Source organism: Nanorana parkeri, unplaced genomic scaffold (assembly GCF_000935625.1).
Source record: "Nanorana parkeri isolate BGI_ZX_2015 unplaced genomic scaffold, ASM93562v1 scaffold130, whole genome shotgun sequence".
In the NCBI taxonomy this organism is placed as follows: Eukaryota; Metazoa; Chordata; class Amphibia; order Anura; family Dicroglossidae; genus Nanorana; species Nanorana parkeri.
The window spans coordinates 184,029-201,157 of record NW_017306398.1 but is presented as its reverse complement, the minus strand read 5'-3'; the positions used below and the strand labels follow the sequence as shown (position 1 = coordinate 201,157).

General features: G+C 43.9%; 1 protein-coding gene and 1 pseudogene across 1 annotated transcript; one reads left to right on the top strand and one right to left on the bottom strand.

The window, feature by feature from the left end:
* Positions 1–11,370: 11,370 nt before the first annotated feature.
* LOC108784849 (olfactory receptor 1009-like) lies at positions 11,371–12,291 on the bottom strand. Its single transcript, XM_018553791.1, has one exon. It carries the CDS (start codon positions 12,289–12,291, stop codon positions 11,371–11,373), a length of 921 nt encoding a protein of 306 aa, XP_018409293.1.
* Positions 12,292–12,466: 175 nt separating this feature from the next.
* Positions 12,467–17,129, top strand: part of LOC108784848 — a 13,822-nt pseudogene continuing 9,159 nt past the window's right edge.

Sequence of the window (17,129 nt, the reverse complement as noted above, 5' to 3'; positions counted from 1 at the left end):
TACAATTTTATTATTATACATTATATTATTTTATGTTATTATTAATTACATTATGTTTTTTTGCACATACTAAGGTAAGAGGGGACTTTCTTGTTAATTGGGAAGCCAGGTGGCGACTCCTTACACACTGCCCGGCTTCCCGGCTGCCAGGTGGCAAGTCATTACACGCCACCTGGTTTCCTGAATGGGACTTCCGTTACTCGGTAATCGGCGAGTACAGAAAAAAATTTATCCATACTCGTACTCGGTACCAAAATACCGGTATCGCTGCATCCCTACTGTAAACACTCAACTATATTGTGGCCATGCCTAATTTATATCACAACATACTTTGGATGCTGTCATTTGACATTAGGTCATCACCCGAGGATCACTGAGTCTTTTAAAATCCTAGTGTGCCCATGCTTTACCCATTTTCTAAGAATGTTTGGAAGATTACCGGTGATTTTCAGCAGTGCAGCTCAATGTTAGGCTTTAGGGCCATGGAGGACTACAACTTTTTTTTATACTTCCAGCTCTTTTCAGATAATCATGACGTCACTCTAAAACTAAGCTAAGGTCGTAGTAGTTTAGGGGGCTGGAGATAATAATAAATATTTAAAATATTTTCTTTAGGGCTTCTATGACCTCGGCATTCCTAAGACTATATATGATAGGATTTAACATAGGTATAACTATACTGTAAAAAACAGAAGCAACCCGGTCTTGTTGCTGGGCATAGCTCGTAGATGGACGGAAATACATAAAGAGGACAGTGCCATAGAGAAGGCTGACAACAATCATATGAGATGCACATGTGTTAAAAGCCTTGTATCTTCCCTGGGCTGACCGAATTCTCATAATGGCCAGGACAATGTTGGTGTAGGAAACAAAGATCAGTATGACGCTGCCCATGGAGACCAGGCCACCTAATATAATCAGAGCAGCCACATTCATTGATATATCAGAACAGGACAGCTTGAGGAGCGGTGGAACATCATAGAAGAAATGATCAATAATGCTGGACGTGCAAAAGTTAAGACGGAAAACGGAAACTGTGTGGACAAGAGAATTCAAAAAACCTCCACAGTAGGCAGCAACCAGCATCCGGATACACAAGATGCTGCTCATGTGGACCTGGTACAGCAATGGGCTACAGATGGCCACATAGCGATCGTAAGCCATGATTGCAAGGAGTAGACATTCAACTGTAGCAAAGGACCCAAAGACGTACATCTGTAGGGCACAGCCAAGAAAAGTGATGGTCTTGGTTCCACTTAAAAAGTCCCTCAGCATTTTAGGGGTGACTGTGGAAGAGTATGTGAGATCCACAAAGGAAAGGTTGCTCAGAAACAAGTACATAGGCTTGTGTAGATGTTTGTCTGCTATGTTTAAAGAGATTAGACCGACATTGCCAACAACAGTTGTAAAATAAATATGAAGAAATATTATGAACAATGGAATGTTGAGTTGAGAGTTGTCGGTGAGCCCCCTGAAGGTGAAGTCCATCCCAAAACTCCTATTAATTGCTATAAGCATTCAAACGTTCTTTATTTGTGTAATAAGGAAAAGCAATATTGTAAATACATGTTCTTGTTCCAATACCTGAAGACTTTAATTTGTAAGCCAAATATGTCAAAAAATGTATTTGTTTTAATATATGTTCTCTATTCTCAAGGACCCATTTCCATGTACTGTATGCAGAGCGGTAACTCCTGTTTTACCATGTTACTGTAACATACCATGGTGCCACATGTTTCAGTGGCATCCTCAACACACCATAACAGACCTGTGTTTTACCGTTCAACAAAGCACAAATATAAACCGTCTGTGTTTTGTAATGGGCTGGGAAAACAAAAGGTGCAGGTCCGTTAAAAGGCCAGTTGTGGTGTGCTGGTAGCCCACTCAAACTTAGAAAACTGTTTTACTGCAAGACACGTTAACATACAGAATAACATATGTTAACATTCATGGACTAAATCCAGCCTTACGGCTGCCTTGGAATGTTCTTGAAAATCAAAAGTATAGCCAAGTTAAAGATCATGGATTACATGGACTCATTCTATTACCTACAAAGAGGAGCTTTGAATGATAAGAATATCCCTACTCCAAGTATACAGGCATGTACTCACTATGGACAATTTCTTGGGTTGAAGTCTATCAGCCTAATGGTATTTTTTGACATTGAGGAAGAAAATCAGAATAAACACAAAGAAAACGTGCAACCTTTGTGCCCAAAGTGTCCCATTGGGAACTGATTTAAGGATCCCAGCACTGTGAGTGGCATATGAATAAGTAGCAAAGCACAGGATTCCAGTAGCAGAATTTTACACTGGTATTGGTGCAGGAAGGGTTAGAGTTCGGTTTCAGGGTGAGTTAGTGTTATGATCACAATTCTAAATACTGCCGCCTTCACCTTCGTAACATCTCCAAAATACGCCCCTTCCTCACCAATGACACCGCAAAACTACTCATACACTCCCTTGTATCTCTCGTCTTGACTATTGCAACTCCCTCCTCATTGGCCTTCCACTACACAGGCTCCTCCCCCCTTCAGTCTATCATGAATGCTGCTGCTAGATTCATCCACCTCACCAACCGCTCAGTGTCTGCAACCCCCCTCTGCCGATCCCTGCACTGGCTTCCAATTGCCCAAAGGATAAAATTCAAAATATTAACAATCACTTACAAAGCCGTCCACAACTCTGCCCCCGGTTATATCTCAAACCTTGTCTCAAAATATCACCCTAACCGTCCCCTCCGCTCCACACAATACCTCCTGCTTTCCAGCTCCCTCTTTAACTCCTACCATGCTTGCCTCCAGGACTTCTCTAGAGTCACTCCCATACTCTGGAACTCTTTACCCCAACCTGTCCTTATATCTCCCACCCTGACTGCCTTTAGGCAATACCTAAAGACTTATCTCTTCAGGGAAGCCTATCCCACCTCAACTTAACCATTCAACCATCACGTTGTCAAACAATTCATCCCCACACAGCTACCTCCTCATGTATCACTTTTCCCTCCCTTTTAGATTGTACGCCCTCAGGGGCAGGGCCCTCCTTACCATCTTGAATTGTATTGTAATTGTAATGTCTTCCTTATATTGTAAAGTTCCAGCATTAATTCCACCATCTCCGAAAGCTAATGTTTTGACTGGGCGTCAGAAAATTTTGTTTTCACACTCCTCTTGTGTGGCTGGCTGGCGCTATCGCTATGTCACATATATGATTTTTAATATAACGCACTTTATGCACTTCATTGCTAAACTTTCAAGGAAAGAAATCTCCGATGGCGTCAAAGACAGAAGTAAATAACCTGATGAAAATTCCCCACTGTATCCAAAACGGGAAAAAATACTTGAAGATTGATATTTCATTTTTTATAAACTGTGAGTGTGTCTTAATGAAGTATCCCCATCGCACTGGGAACTTTATACATATTCTTGCTTTCCATGTCTTCTGTATGTCTGGTTGTACTCTTAGGTTTGTGGTGTATCAAGATAACATGCTGAAAAAAGTCCTATCACTGGGATGAGGATCCCAAGACCTCTTCCAAATTGTGAAATATTTTCTATCTTTGAAGCTTCCTACAGTCAATGCAACCTTGGCACCTTCATGCAATGACCAACTATGACCGTAGAGACAAAAGTATTCTGTGTAGGCCTTGCCAAGAGATTGTCCTTTCCTTTTTGGTGCTAGCATCTTCCTTGAATCAGTGCAAATGACGCACGAAAAGCCCAATCAGATACCCATCGCTACAATAATGTGTCTTCCTTTCCATTTTTCCCTCTCTTGTATTTCCGTGTTCAGATGCTCATTGGAGATACTGTATGTCTTTTACTTTTTTATTTTCTACTTTGAATGTGTCAAAGTGGTCAAGACTGTTATCATTGTGGGTTCAGGACTATTATCATTCTGGGTTCAGGACTGTTATCATTCTGGGTTCAGGACTGTTATCATTGGGGATTTTGGGACTGTTATCATTCAGGGTTCAGAACTGTTATCATTCTAGTTTCAGAACTATTATCATCCTGGGTTCAGAACTGTTATCGTTGTGGGTTAGTTTCCATGCATTGTGTTTGTATCTTCTCCCAGTCTTTGCCTTGCTTTCATCTGAGCTCCTAAGCTTCATCTCACTTAAACACATACTCTAGGTTAATTTGCAGTAGATCTAACCACAGTCACTAACAATGTATATAAGATTGTTTATGTTTATGTAATTTCACTTGATTTAAATCTTTTTAAATCTTCATCTTTTGTTACAATAACACTTGACGTGATGCTGCCAAGAAAGTCTTTGTTCAGGCTTTTCCTGGAGTGACAACTGTATCCCAGTTGTGATTTTGCATTGTTTACACGCATTTGATCATTCCCCCAGAGATTTCTAGAAGTGTTACATTGTAACTCTTATTACTAAGATGCATTTATATCTTATGATCCTCAGGTCCATTTGATGGCCATTATGAGGTATTTTCCCCAAGTCACTAAATGTTCTTCATGAATGAACCTATTTTTACTGCCCGTAAGAACATTCGACCAGAAGAAAAAAATAACCTGAAAACATTTGATTTTGCCCCATTCTCACTATAGTTGGTTAATTCGCACATGACAAATGTACATTCAGTCTGGATGAATAGCTATGTACATTTTTTTATAAATAAAAGTTTTTCTTGTCTTACTCTGTATTGGTTTACATCAGGGGTGCCCATCAGGTCGATCACGAACTACCAGTGGATCGCAAAGCAAATACTGGTAGATTGCGATTGGCTCACTGACCTGAACTCCCTCTGTCCTGTCGTCCTGCGGTGCTAGTGTGGCTGAGTGTGTCAGACGCTGCAGACGGGAAGGGGTGTTGTATCCCGGTTTCTGTCAACCACTGGGGTATATTTTGAGTTAAACTGGGAGTTTTATCATGTGTGTCAAACCCGTTTCCCTCCCGAGTGTATACTGAGGAGAAAAACACCTCTCCATGTCTGCAGCATCTGACACACTATCACCAGTGTGCAGAATCGGCCACATTCAGACACACAAACACCACAGGATGACAGGACAGCGCACATGAGACAGCAGAGAAAGAGAGAAAAGAGAAAGCAAAGAGAAGAGACAGCAGAGAGAGAGAGAGAAGAGACAGCAGAGAGAGAGAGAAGACACAGCAGAGAGGGAAGCGACAGCAGAGAGATAGAAGAGACATCAGAGAAAGAGAGATACGAGACAGCAGATAGAGAGATAGAAGAGACAGCAGAGAGAGAGAGAAGGGACAGCAGAGAGAGAGAGAAGGGACAGCAGAGAGAGAGACAGCAGAGAGAGAAGAGACAGCCAAGAGAGAAAGACAGCAGAGAGGAGAGAGAGAGATACAGGGGAGAGCACTAGGAGAGAGAGCGCAAGGAGAGAGCGTGCGTGAGAGAGGCACTAGTCCCATTAAAATGATTTTAATGTGCTTGTTTTTTAAATCAAGGTGTTTTTTTTGTTGGTAGATCTCATTGAGCTCGTCATTTGAAAAGTAGATCTCAAGACAAAAAATTGTGGGTACCCCTGGTTTCCCTGATACCTTTACCAAACGTTTTTACTCATCTTGATCCTGACAAATATATCTGGGAATCAAAAGGCTTTCATGTCTATATAGTGTTCATGTTGGTAATATAATGTTAACATTCAAGAACAATATCACCTACCATGGCTCATTTACAGAGACTTACAGCTCCGACATGACCTCAGCCCCGGATTGAGAAGCAAGCTGATCTCATAGCTTTAAAAGTTATAGATCTTGTATTGATCAAATCTAAAAATGGTAGAAGCTGATTTTTTTCACCGCACCATATCCCATTGGAACACAACTACAATGGTAAACTTACAGGCATGATACGGGTGTAACTGTCAAGAGATGTGTCAGAAATACTCAGCTGAACCATTCCTTAGAGGTAGTCCGTTATTTATATGTTATTTGTCTCTTGGGAAACGGCTTTCTTCTTCCGAGGAGGCGCTGGCATCCTGACGCTCAGGAGTGGCTGCCATCTTATGTTGGGTCGGAGGCCGCTTACCCCGGACTGGAGTGCCTTTTCCCCGCGGTCCTGTGCGCCGTTTAGCGAGAAATTTGTCCATGCTCCTGGTATTATAGAAGGTAGTGTAATTAGTCGGTTGACTATTTCGGGTTGTGGTGTGCCGTGGCACGATTTTATATAAAGATTATCCTTGGCCGCGCGGGAGCTCTACACTCTGCGTCCGCTACATCGGGCGCCGGAACCGGAAGTTGAGGCTTTTTAATTAAGCTTAAGATTTAACAAAACAATCATGGAATTAGATTTCCTGTAATGACAACAGATAACAACAACATTGTAACCCTTTAGTTGCCAGAGCCATTTTGTTTTTTCATTCTGCGCACACGTTCTATGCTGCACATTTTTTTCAGTAAATAATACTCTAAAATTAATTATGGTGCACACAATGGAATGTAGGGACCCTGATTGAGACACTGGATAGGAAGGAAGGGCGAAGCACAGGGGGACGCTGGAGGAGAAGGAAGGGTGAAGCACCAGAAGACACTGGAGGCAGTGGAGGGGAATTAAGGGTGAAGCACATGGGGACACTGGAGGGGAAGGAAGGGTGAAGCACAGGGAGACACTGGAGGGGACCGAAGGGTGAAGCACAAGGAGACACTTGAGGGAAGGAAGGTTGAAGCACAGGGGGACACTGGAGGGGATAGAAGGGTGAAGCACAGGGGGACACTGGAGGGGACCGAAGGGTGAAGTACAAGGAGAAACTTGAGGGAAGGAAGGTTGAAGCACAGGGGGACACCTGGAGGAGAAGGAAGGTTGAAGCACAGGTGGACACTGGAGGGGAAGAAGGGTGAAGCACAGAGGGACACCGGAGCAGAAGGAAGGTTGAAGCACAGGGGGACACTTGAGGGGAAAGAAGGGTAAAGCGGACTTCCGGTTCCGGCGCCCGATGATCTAAACGAGTGCCCCGGAGTTCCGTCCCACCATCCGCCTACCTCTGCATAACGCAGCATCTCCCACACCCGACCAGACTCCCACAGCCTGCCGATCGATCCCCAAACATGGACAGATACATAGACCTGCAGCCGCGAGCGCGCAGATCGCTCACAGAGCGATCCTCTGATGAGGGAGACAAGGCAGATGCAGCCAATATGGCCGCCGAAGACATGCTGCAGGGGAGTGACACAGGCACATCCGAGGGTGAGTTAACCCCTGCATCCACGGCCACAACAGCCATTGACTATGCATTGATAGCCTCCGAGGTGACCAAACACCTCAAAGCGGATATAGCAGCCATAATTGCTGATACTCTACAGCTTCACTTGGGCAAGATGAATGCAGCCCTAGAAACTCTTGGGAAAAGTATACAGGCCATGGAGCACCGCATAAGTGTTATAGAGGATGACGCTACGGATTCTCACCGTGCTTACGGCGACATGGCAAAACGCATACATACTCTGCAGGAGAAGGTGGATGACTTGGAAAACCGCTCCAGGCGCAATAATTTGAGAGTGATTGGCATACCAGAAACTGTAAAACCAGTTGATCTCCGCGCATTCTGTGCCAATACCATACCCAAGGCATTGGGCTTGCCGGCAAACTGCAAGGTTGAGAGGGCGCATAGATTGGGCCCACCCAGAGACGACACCAAACCTAGGCCTGTAATAGTGCGCTACCTTGATTACTATGATAAACAAAGTATATTCCAAGCCTACCGCACTCAACGCAACCTTGCAGTAGAGGGTCTTAAGCTACTACTTTTCGCAGACTACTCCATGGAAACGTCTAAGTTGTGGAGGTCCTTCCATGACGTTTGCCAAGCTCTGGTTCGTCATTGCATAAGATTTGCGCTCCAATACCCTGCAGTGTTACGCTTCTCCACGGAAGATGGCAAGGCATGGCGATTCACCTCCGCGGCTCAAGCTCAACGTTTCCTTGACTCTAGGGGGAACTTCTCCTCAGCATCTCCGTCGAAGAGTCCTCCTCGGAAGAAGAGGACATTAAGGAATACGGGGCGAGATCGTGTCTTTGATATATACTTACCGCGGGACTGGCAGCGGTAGTGGCGCAGATGTTCCGGGCCTATTTGCTGCCTCTTTGCAGGTATCTTCCATCCGCTTGTTGTTTATTTTCTATTTTCTATTGTTATGGCTCTCATGGGCACAAAGGAATAGTTCATACCAAGGATGGCGGGATGGCGCGATTCACTTAATTTTGGTTCAAGCACAGCGCTGACACAGATCCGTGAGTACTAGAATCGTACTCACGTGTGGTCAGCTTTAATACGCTTACATCGGGAAAAAAGGTGGTCACGTACCATGGTTGTTCTCTTGTTTTTTTCTCTTTTTTTGTGTTTTTGTTTTTTCAGTTCTCAAACCAACACATTCGAGTTCCGCAGTACCTTAACCCACATATCATGCTCTCACGTGTCTGGAGACATGCTCCCCGCTGTTGTAGATCTCCACACGCTTCTTCTACACCCCCTGAGGTTCGTCAAGCAAGTACGCTACAGGGTATTCTCGGGAGCATTGGGACACCCGTGAAAACCTGGACCTGCCGTTGGCATTTGACACACGAAATCTACTCAATCCCGTTCCGGTCTTTATGGCACCCACCCTGAACATAGTGACATGGAACGTTAAAGGACTGCAATCTCCCAACAAACGGCGTTATCTACCCTTTTGGTGGACATCAGGACATCTGTATGCCCTGACTCCCCCTCCGTGTTTCCTAACCATGTCCAAAGATGGGCGAGGTTCCCCCAATTACCGGTGGAGGAAACAGACCATTTGCTACTCAATGGATGGCTCTCGCTTAGGAAGGCTATCATCTCCGAAACATGGAGGGAGATTCAGTTCAAGTTGATCCACAGAGCATTCTATGCTTTCAATTTGAGATACGCCTGTACTCCCCCGCATTGGCTAACTGCCTGCCCTAAATGCCATGCCCAGTATCCCGAGCTGGACCACTTGATGTGGCTGTGCCCCAAGATCCAACATTTCTGGTCTACGATCCTATCTTATATGTCCGCTCATGCGGGGACCCTGAGGTCAAAACACCGGTCACATGTTTATTCCATTCTCTGCCCAATTCCCTCTCCACAGACTCCACGGGCTCCTCCACATGCCTCTCCAGGTGGGAGCATCTATGCCTGTTGACGGCACAGAAGACCATTCTGAAATACCCGCCCCCCCTTCCTTAGCCTCATTGAAAGAACACCTTCACAAATTGATGTCACTTGACAAATTAGAGGCCCGAGCCACCCATAAACTCACGTCAAAATTTTTTAACACTGGAGGGGAAGGAAGGGTGAAGCACCGTGAAGACGCTGTAGGGGAAGGAAGGGTGAAGCACAAGGGGACACTGGAAAGGAAGGAAGGGTGAAGCACAAGTGGACACTGTAGGATAAGGAAGAGTGAAGCCCAGGGGGACACTAGAGGAGAAGGAAGGATGAAGCACCAGCAGACACTGAAGGCGAAGGAAGGGTGAAGCATAGGGAGACACTAAACAGACACTAAACAAAACACTATCAGATAAGAATTGTCCGCACTGATTATATCTACTTATACAGGCCAGACATAGAGGTCTCAGCAAGGGATAAATCTAGGGTTGCCACCTGCCCAGGATTCACCCAGACAGTTCGGGTTTTGAATGCTGTGTCTGGGTTTATGACAGCAGAAGCCGGAACACAAGATGTCAGGCAGACAGGGGCAACCAAAATTAAGATAGGGGCTACTGACCCCCCCCCACAGAAAATAGTCTCAACTGTGATATTTACTTATGAATCGGTGGCGCTATTTACATTTGAATAAGCCACCACTCATTCTCCCAAAAAAATGTCCACACGTCGCTAGAGTGTGTTCGGGTTTCGCTTGAAGAAAAGGTGGCAACCCTAGATAAATCGCTAATACATCAATCGGAGTCAGGATAACAGTAGTGTGTTATCGTGCGGCGTAGTATGCTGCAGTGAAAATTCTCTGCTAAAGTGTGTTGGGGTGCCATTAAGAATGAATGCAAAGCATCACACAATGTGTATTATCTGCTATCAAGTTTGCCCCTAAGGTTGACCTAAAGGTGGCAATATTATCGTTCAACGGATTTATTTATATAAATGATACCCAGATTCTTATTGTAAAGTTTCAAAAACATTTTCATTAAATATTTTTGGACTTTAATATTTTCTTGGTAAACCTTCCATTATGGTTCAGAGAAATATCACGCATGCATTCATGTATTTTCAATACGTTTATTTCAAACAATGAAAAAAATCTTTACCATAACACTTATTTCTACATGGGGTTCACAGTTGTGTTACTTTTAGTACCAAAAGACATCTATTCCTCTATTATTACATATTGATGGTTAGTGAGCATATACTTTCCTTTTAGCCGGAGCCGTAGGGAATTCAGAGAAACATCTTTTTTATTTTCAGAAAAATATCTACATAATCTTCAAGAAATGGATGTAAACGTCCTTCTTTGTTATGCACCCAACTGCATACTACAGTCCGGAAAAAAACAAAAAGGAGAGAGAGGAAGCGCCACTACCAGGCCATAATGGAGGTGTAGGCTGGTCGGTAGACCTTTGGAGTATTGATGTTGCGGATTGGTGTGATGGTGATGATGAACCCAGAAGGAGTGTTGCGCCTCCCAGCTTTCGAAGTTGGAAACCAAAAAAAAGGAGTGGAAAAATTAAATTTCAGTTTTAAATCGATCACATGTGACCTCGCATCTATTCATCACAGCACATAGGTTTCTAAGACAATGCTCCAACCTTCGCCAATGACATCGCATCACCATTAACCTAACGCTGAGTTTCTACACACCAGACATGTGATCGATTTATTCCTGAAATTTCATTTTTCCACCGTTCTCTACTCCTCCTTTTGGTTCCCAACTTCGAAAGCCGGGAGGCGCAACACTCCTTCTGGGTTCATCATCATCACGCCAATCCGCAACATCAATACTCCAAAGGCCTACCGACTAGCCTACACCTCCATTATGGCCTGGTAGGGGCGCTTCCTCTCTTTCCTTTTTGTTTTTTCATTACACGTGTTAGAAAGCAGCACACCCAGCCCAACTTCCCATCACCCATTCCCCTCCACACCCACATCCAGTTTCTAAGCCCACTAACACCAATGATGAGGCACCATTCATCCTACTGACACCGATGATGGAGAACAACAAAGCACCATTCATCTTAATGACTACAGATGGGCCCCCAAACACTCTGAAAGACAGTTGACTAGTTCTTTGGTTAAACATTTTAAACCCCTGCTCTAATCTTTCCCTGCTCTAACCAAAGCCAAATACAAAATCTAGGCTTGAGTTGGGCCTTATCAAGATGCAAGCAAGAGCATGGAGATAGTTCTCGATGGGATTTTGACACATTAGTTACTATTTTAAAAATTTCCAAGAACTTTTTAATGCTTCTATAACCTCAGCATTCCTTAAACTATATATAAAGGGATTTAACATAGGTATAACTATACTGTAGAACACAGAAGCCACACGGTCCTGCTGTAAGACATTGCTGACAGACGGACGAAGATACATGAAGAAGATAGTTCCATAGAAGACACTAACAACAGTAATATGAGAAGCACACGTTTGAAAGGCCTTGTATCTACCCTGGGCTGACTTTATCCTCATAATAGTTAGGACAATGTTGGTGTATGAGACAATGATGAGTATGATGCTGCTCATGGTGACCAGACCAGCTAAAATGATCAGCACAACTACATTCATTGATATATCTGAACAGGACAGCTTGTAGAGTGGTGGAAGGTCACAGAAGAAATGATCAATGATGTTAGTTCTGCAAATGTTAAGATGAAACGCATAAACTGTGTGCACAAGGGAATTCACCAAACCTCCAAAGTAAGCAGCACCCACCATGTCAAGGCACAAGATGCTGCTCATGTGGACCTGGTACAGCAACGGGCTACAGATAGCCACATAGCGATCGTAGGCCATGACTCCTAGAAGAAGACATTCGATCGTAGCAAAGGACCCAAAGATGTACATCTGTAGGGCACAGCCAAGAAAAGAGATGGCCTTGGTTTCACTTAAAAAGTCCCTCAGCATTTTGGGGGTGACTGCAGAAGAATACACAAGGTCCACAAAGGAAAGATTACTCAGAAAGAAGTACATTGGTTTGTGAAGATGTGTCTTTGTTATACATAAATAAATAATGCCAATATTGCCAACCACGGTTGTGATGTAAATGTGCAGAAATATGACAAACAATGGAATGTTGAGTTTAGTCCTGTCAGTGAGTCCCGAGAGAATAAATTCCATCGGAGAAGTCTTATTCATCTCCAACTAATTCAAAAATTCTGCATCTGTTTAACAAGCAAGAGGTATATTTTACCTGTCGGTGATCCCAACCCCTGAAGATATTAGTCCAACCAAATATAAAAAAATATGTATCTAGTCCAACATGTGCTTGCCATGTGTATGGTTACTTTAGGAGAATCGCGACCAATTGAAAATGGCCAACGTTAGCGTGATGGTTACAGAAAGTAATAGTACAAAATATCAGCCAATTGTGTAAAAGTTCTTCTAGAAAAAAATATATTATTATTATTACATAGTATTTATATAGCGCCAACAGTTTATGCAGCGCTTTACAATATAGGGAAGACATTACAATCACAATACAAATCACGACAAGATGGTTAGGAGGGCCCTGCCCCTGAGGGCTTACAATGTAAAATGGAGAAGGAAGTGATACATGAGAGAGTTGTGTGGGGATGAATTGTTTGAGAGCGTGATGGTTGAGCGGTTAGGTTGAGGTGGGATAGGCTTCCCTGAAGAGATGAGTCTTTAGGGAATGCCTAAAGGCAGTCAAGGTGGGCGACAGACGGACAGGTTGGGGTAAAGAGTTCCATAGGATGGGATAGATTCTAGAGAAGTCCTGGAGGCGAGCATGGGAGGAGTTGACAAGGGAGCTGGAAAGCAGGAGGTCTTGGGATGAGCGGAGCCGACGGTTAGGGTGATACTTTGAGACCAAGTTTGAGATATAGCCGGGGGCGGAGTTGTGGATGGCTTTGTAACTGATTGTTAATATTTTGAATTTTATCCTTTGGGTGAGCCAGTGGAGGAATTGACAGAGGGGGTTTGCAGACACTGAGCGGTTGGTTAGGTGGATGAGTCCGGCAGCTGCATTCATGATAGACTGAAGGGGGATAGCCTGTGTAGTGGAAGGCCAATGAGGAGGGAGTTGCAATAGTCAAGACGAGAGATAACAAGGGAGTGTATGAGTAGTTTTGCGGTGTCATTGGTGAGGAAGGGGCGTATTTTGGAGATGTTACGAAGGTGAAGGTGACAGGATTTGGATAGCGATTGGATGTGGGGTGAAGGAGAGGTCCGAGTCAAGGATGACACCTAGGACCTTGGCTTGGGAGGAGGGATGGATAGTTGTGTTAACAATCTCAAGGGAAAAGTTGGGGGAAGGTGCACGGGCAGGAGGAAATATCAAGAGCTCAGTTTTTGAAAGATTGAGTTTTAAGAAGTGTTGCGACATCCAGACGGATATGTCGGATAGTAGATTAGTGACAGGAGAGGACACCAAGGGGGTGAGTTGTGGAGTAGAAAGATAGATTTGGGTGTCATCAGCATAGAGATGGTATTGGAAGCCATGTGAGGGTATTAACTGACCAAGGGAGGTGGTGTAGATAGAGAAGAGAATGGGTCCAAGGACAGAGCCTTGGGGGACCCCTACAGAAAGAGAAAGAGGAGTGGAGAAGTTAGAATTGTAGGTGACACTAAAGGAGCGCATAGATAAGTAGGAGGAGAACCACGAGAGAGCAGAGTCTTGTAGCTCAAGTGACTGGAGTTTTTTGAGGAGGAGCAGGTGGTCAACAGTGTCAAAAGCAGCAGAAAGGTCTAATAGCAAGAGTAGGGAATAGTGGCCTTTGCTTTTAGCAGTGAGTAGGTCATTAGTGAGTTTTAGGAGGCCGGTTTCAGTGGAGTGTAGGGGGCGAAAGCCAGATTATAAGGGGTCAAGAAGGTTGTGATCAGCGAGGTGGCGATATATTTGGTATGAGTATCCCTTTGTGAGTGTGTATACATGAAATACTTTTCAAAGAAATAAATAAAAAAGCATTTACCAAGGAATAAATCAGCACAGTCATATGTTCATGGTCTGGTATTACTAGAGTCCATGAGGTTGATTTACTAAAGGTATAAAGAATAGGCTATTTACTTGGCAAGGGAAGTTGCATTTTCCAGGGGAAGTATGTCTGTGATGGTTGCAATAATGCAGGAAGTGGAAATGATGATTTAGGCCCGTCCGTGGTTTACAGTGATAGTTCGTGGTGGCTATTGTTGCTTCGGAATGGTGTTGGTTTGATCCGAGATGGCCGAGAGAAAACAAAAAATATATAGAAAATTGGTGAAACTCAAGCAATGTGTATCAACGTGTGACCATGTAGAGCAGTGGTTCTCAACCTTTCTGAGGCCGGGACCCCTTGGTAACATTTGCCAAGTTGTGGTGACCCCCAAAGGTAAAATTTAGGGATGACGCGGCTGCTACAGCAACATCTGGAGGCGTGGCAGGAGAACGGACACTGCTGCGCTAGGAGAGAGCTGAGGAGGACTCTCACCTTACACAGCGACCCACAGGCTGAGAACCACTGCTATAGGCAAAGACAGGACCGGGCTCTGCAGCTGGAACTAGAAGAATTGGATTTAAAGTGTGTGGCTATATAATGTATGAGGTACATACTCCGCAGTACTGTCACTGATAGGGATGGGCTCGGGCGTGTTCGCATCTCCACGTGCCGAGCCCGCCAGGAAGCTGACAGTGCCAATCACAGGCACTGAGACATTTCCCAATCTCTGCAGCTGCGGACCGGGAAAATTGAATGCATAGCTAGAGGTGTGTTTTACATATTGTTTTGCTTGAATACATACATATTGCACCCGCCCTCTGCTGCTGTCAATCACTAGAAGGGGACCTGATGGAGAACTTCAGGTCCCCCTCTGCTGATTGGCAGCATCAGAGGCGGATGCAATAGCTAGTTTGCTATTGGCTTTTGCAAAGTGAAATAGCCAATAGGAATCTAGCTATGCATTCCTATGGTGTTTTTTTTTTCTGACTTATGGCGGCTCCCGATTTTTCCAGGAGAAAGTGTTTCTCTCCTGGCGCCCGAGAGCCACTAGGCGACCCCTGGCAAATCGTCATTCGACCCCGGAGAGGGTCCCGACCCACAGGTTGAGAACCACTGATGTAGAGACTCACCATGAGGTTCGGAGCAATGTGATGTAATCGACGAGGAAAGTATTACGTTGGTTCCGATGCAGACTAATTCCTTGGAAGAATTTCAGTTGGTGTACAGATCTGATGGTTGCTGGTACACCAACTTAAATTCTTACAAGGAATTAGTCTACATTCACCAATTTTCTATATATTTTTTGTTTTCTCTCTTTCATCCGCCAACTCGGATCAAACCAACACCATTCTGGAAGCAACAATATCCAGCACGAACTATCACTGTAAACCAGAGACGGGCCTAGATCATCATTTCCACTTCTTGCTTTATTGCAATCACACTCATCAATCCCCATTCGGTCGTAGCGCTTCTTCCTTTGTTTTTTGTTTCTTTCACACACTTATGTCGGACACCCCGGTCCGCACGATTTAGAAGCTGCTCACCTTACAATCACCTCTGAGACCCTTTTGAACCTCAAAACGACTCCCCTGGCGAGCGCTATAACTTTGGACTTTGTCCCAAAAAAACTTTCCAATGTCTGTGAAGGTTCTCATTCATCTAGGTCATGTATATCTGTAAAAGATAAATCAAGGCAACTGGACTTGCTGTATTTTTCTTGAAGACATTTTGCTGGTCATCCAACTAGGTTTCTCAATTCAGAATGCAGGGGAAGCTTCCCCCTAGCTTAGAGAAGGCAGTGAAGCTCTGTTGACTTCCATCACCCAATCATGTGGAAGCAAAAATACTTATTTTTTATTTGTCTTGCCCACGATTGGATATTATTTGAAAAGTGAAATTTTATCACATTCACCAAGCTAAGGGAAACTTCTCCCGCAAAGTTCAGATTCCCTCGCAAAGTTAACAGCCTGTTTGCCTTTAGTAAATCAACCCCTGTTTGTCTATAGTATCCAATAGGCATGTGCAGGAAGGCTACACGGCACACTATGCATAGTGTAACTTATATTTGAAAGAAATAGAATTGCAGAAACATCTAAAGTAAATCCAATGAAGTCATTCTGAAAGTGCATTTCCACTTTTGCAGCCAAAATAGGATAACACCTATTTTATATTTGTTACATGTTCCCATTCACATAGCAGAAGTTTAAAAATAAATGTAAAGTTGCAGCTTACCTTTTTGTTTAGATGCTCTTTGTGCTTATTCCAGGACTGAAAAATCCTGCTTAGTTCTTGCTGTCTAGGGTGATGGGAGGAGTTTTTTTTCCCTTATAATTAACTATCTGTATTGTGCTGGCAGATTTAATTATCACTAGATGAACAGGGTGGTCTCTCTTAACAAAGAGCTCAAGCCCTGAAGACCTTGTACGTTAATGAGGAGGTACTGAGTCTGTTCCAAGTCTTTCTATCTGGACAGTCAGAGTTTTCTGTTACTGAAATTGAGAGAAGAGCATGCAAGGGTGAGATATCTAAAAGGTAAGAAATAGACACTTCTGACACCACTTCCTGTTCCTGGTCCTTCTTTACATGGCCGGTCAAGATAGTTAACGTACCTAAAACCTGCCAAACCTACTGCAAGAAATGTGGGAAACATCAGCCCCTCAAGGTTACCCAATACAAGAAGGGTAAAGATTCTCTCTATGCCCAAGGAAAGAGGTGATACCACCTCAAGCAGAGTGGCTATGATGGGCAGACCAAGCCATGTTTCCAGAAAAAAGGCCAAGACAACAAAAAAGATTGTTTTGCGGCTAGAGGTGATGTAAACTGCCGATCCAACAGAATGTTGGCATGCAAACACTTTGAACTTGGAGTAGACAAAAAAGAGAAGTTATCCTGTTCTAAGCTCCAGCATCACTTTGAAAACAAAAACATCTCCAGAAATCTAAATTCATTGTTAAAAAGGTACGAAATATATTATTTTAAATTATTGTTAGATATGATGTGTGAATGGGAACACATAACAAACATAGAGGGGGGGGGGGG

What these genes read in the sequence shown, in the direction of transcription:
- LOC108784849 (XM_018553791.1), bottom strand. Translation starts at nt 12,291, where the DNA reads ATGAATAAGACTTCTCCGATGGAATTTATTCTCTCGGGACTCACTGAC.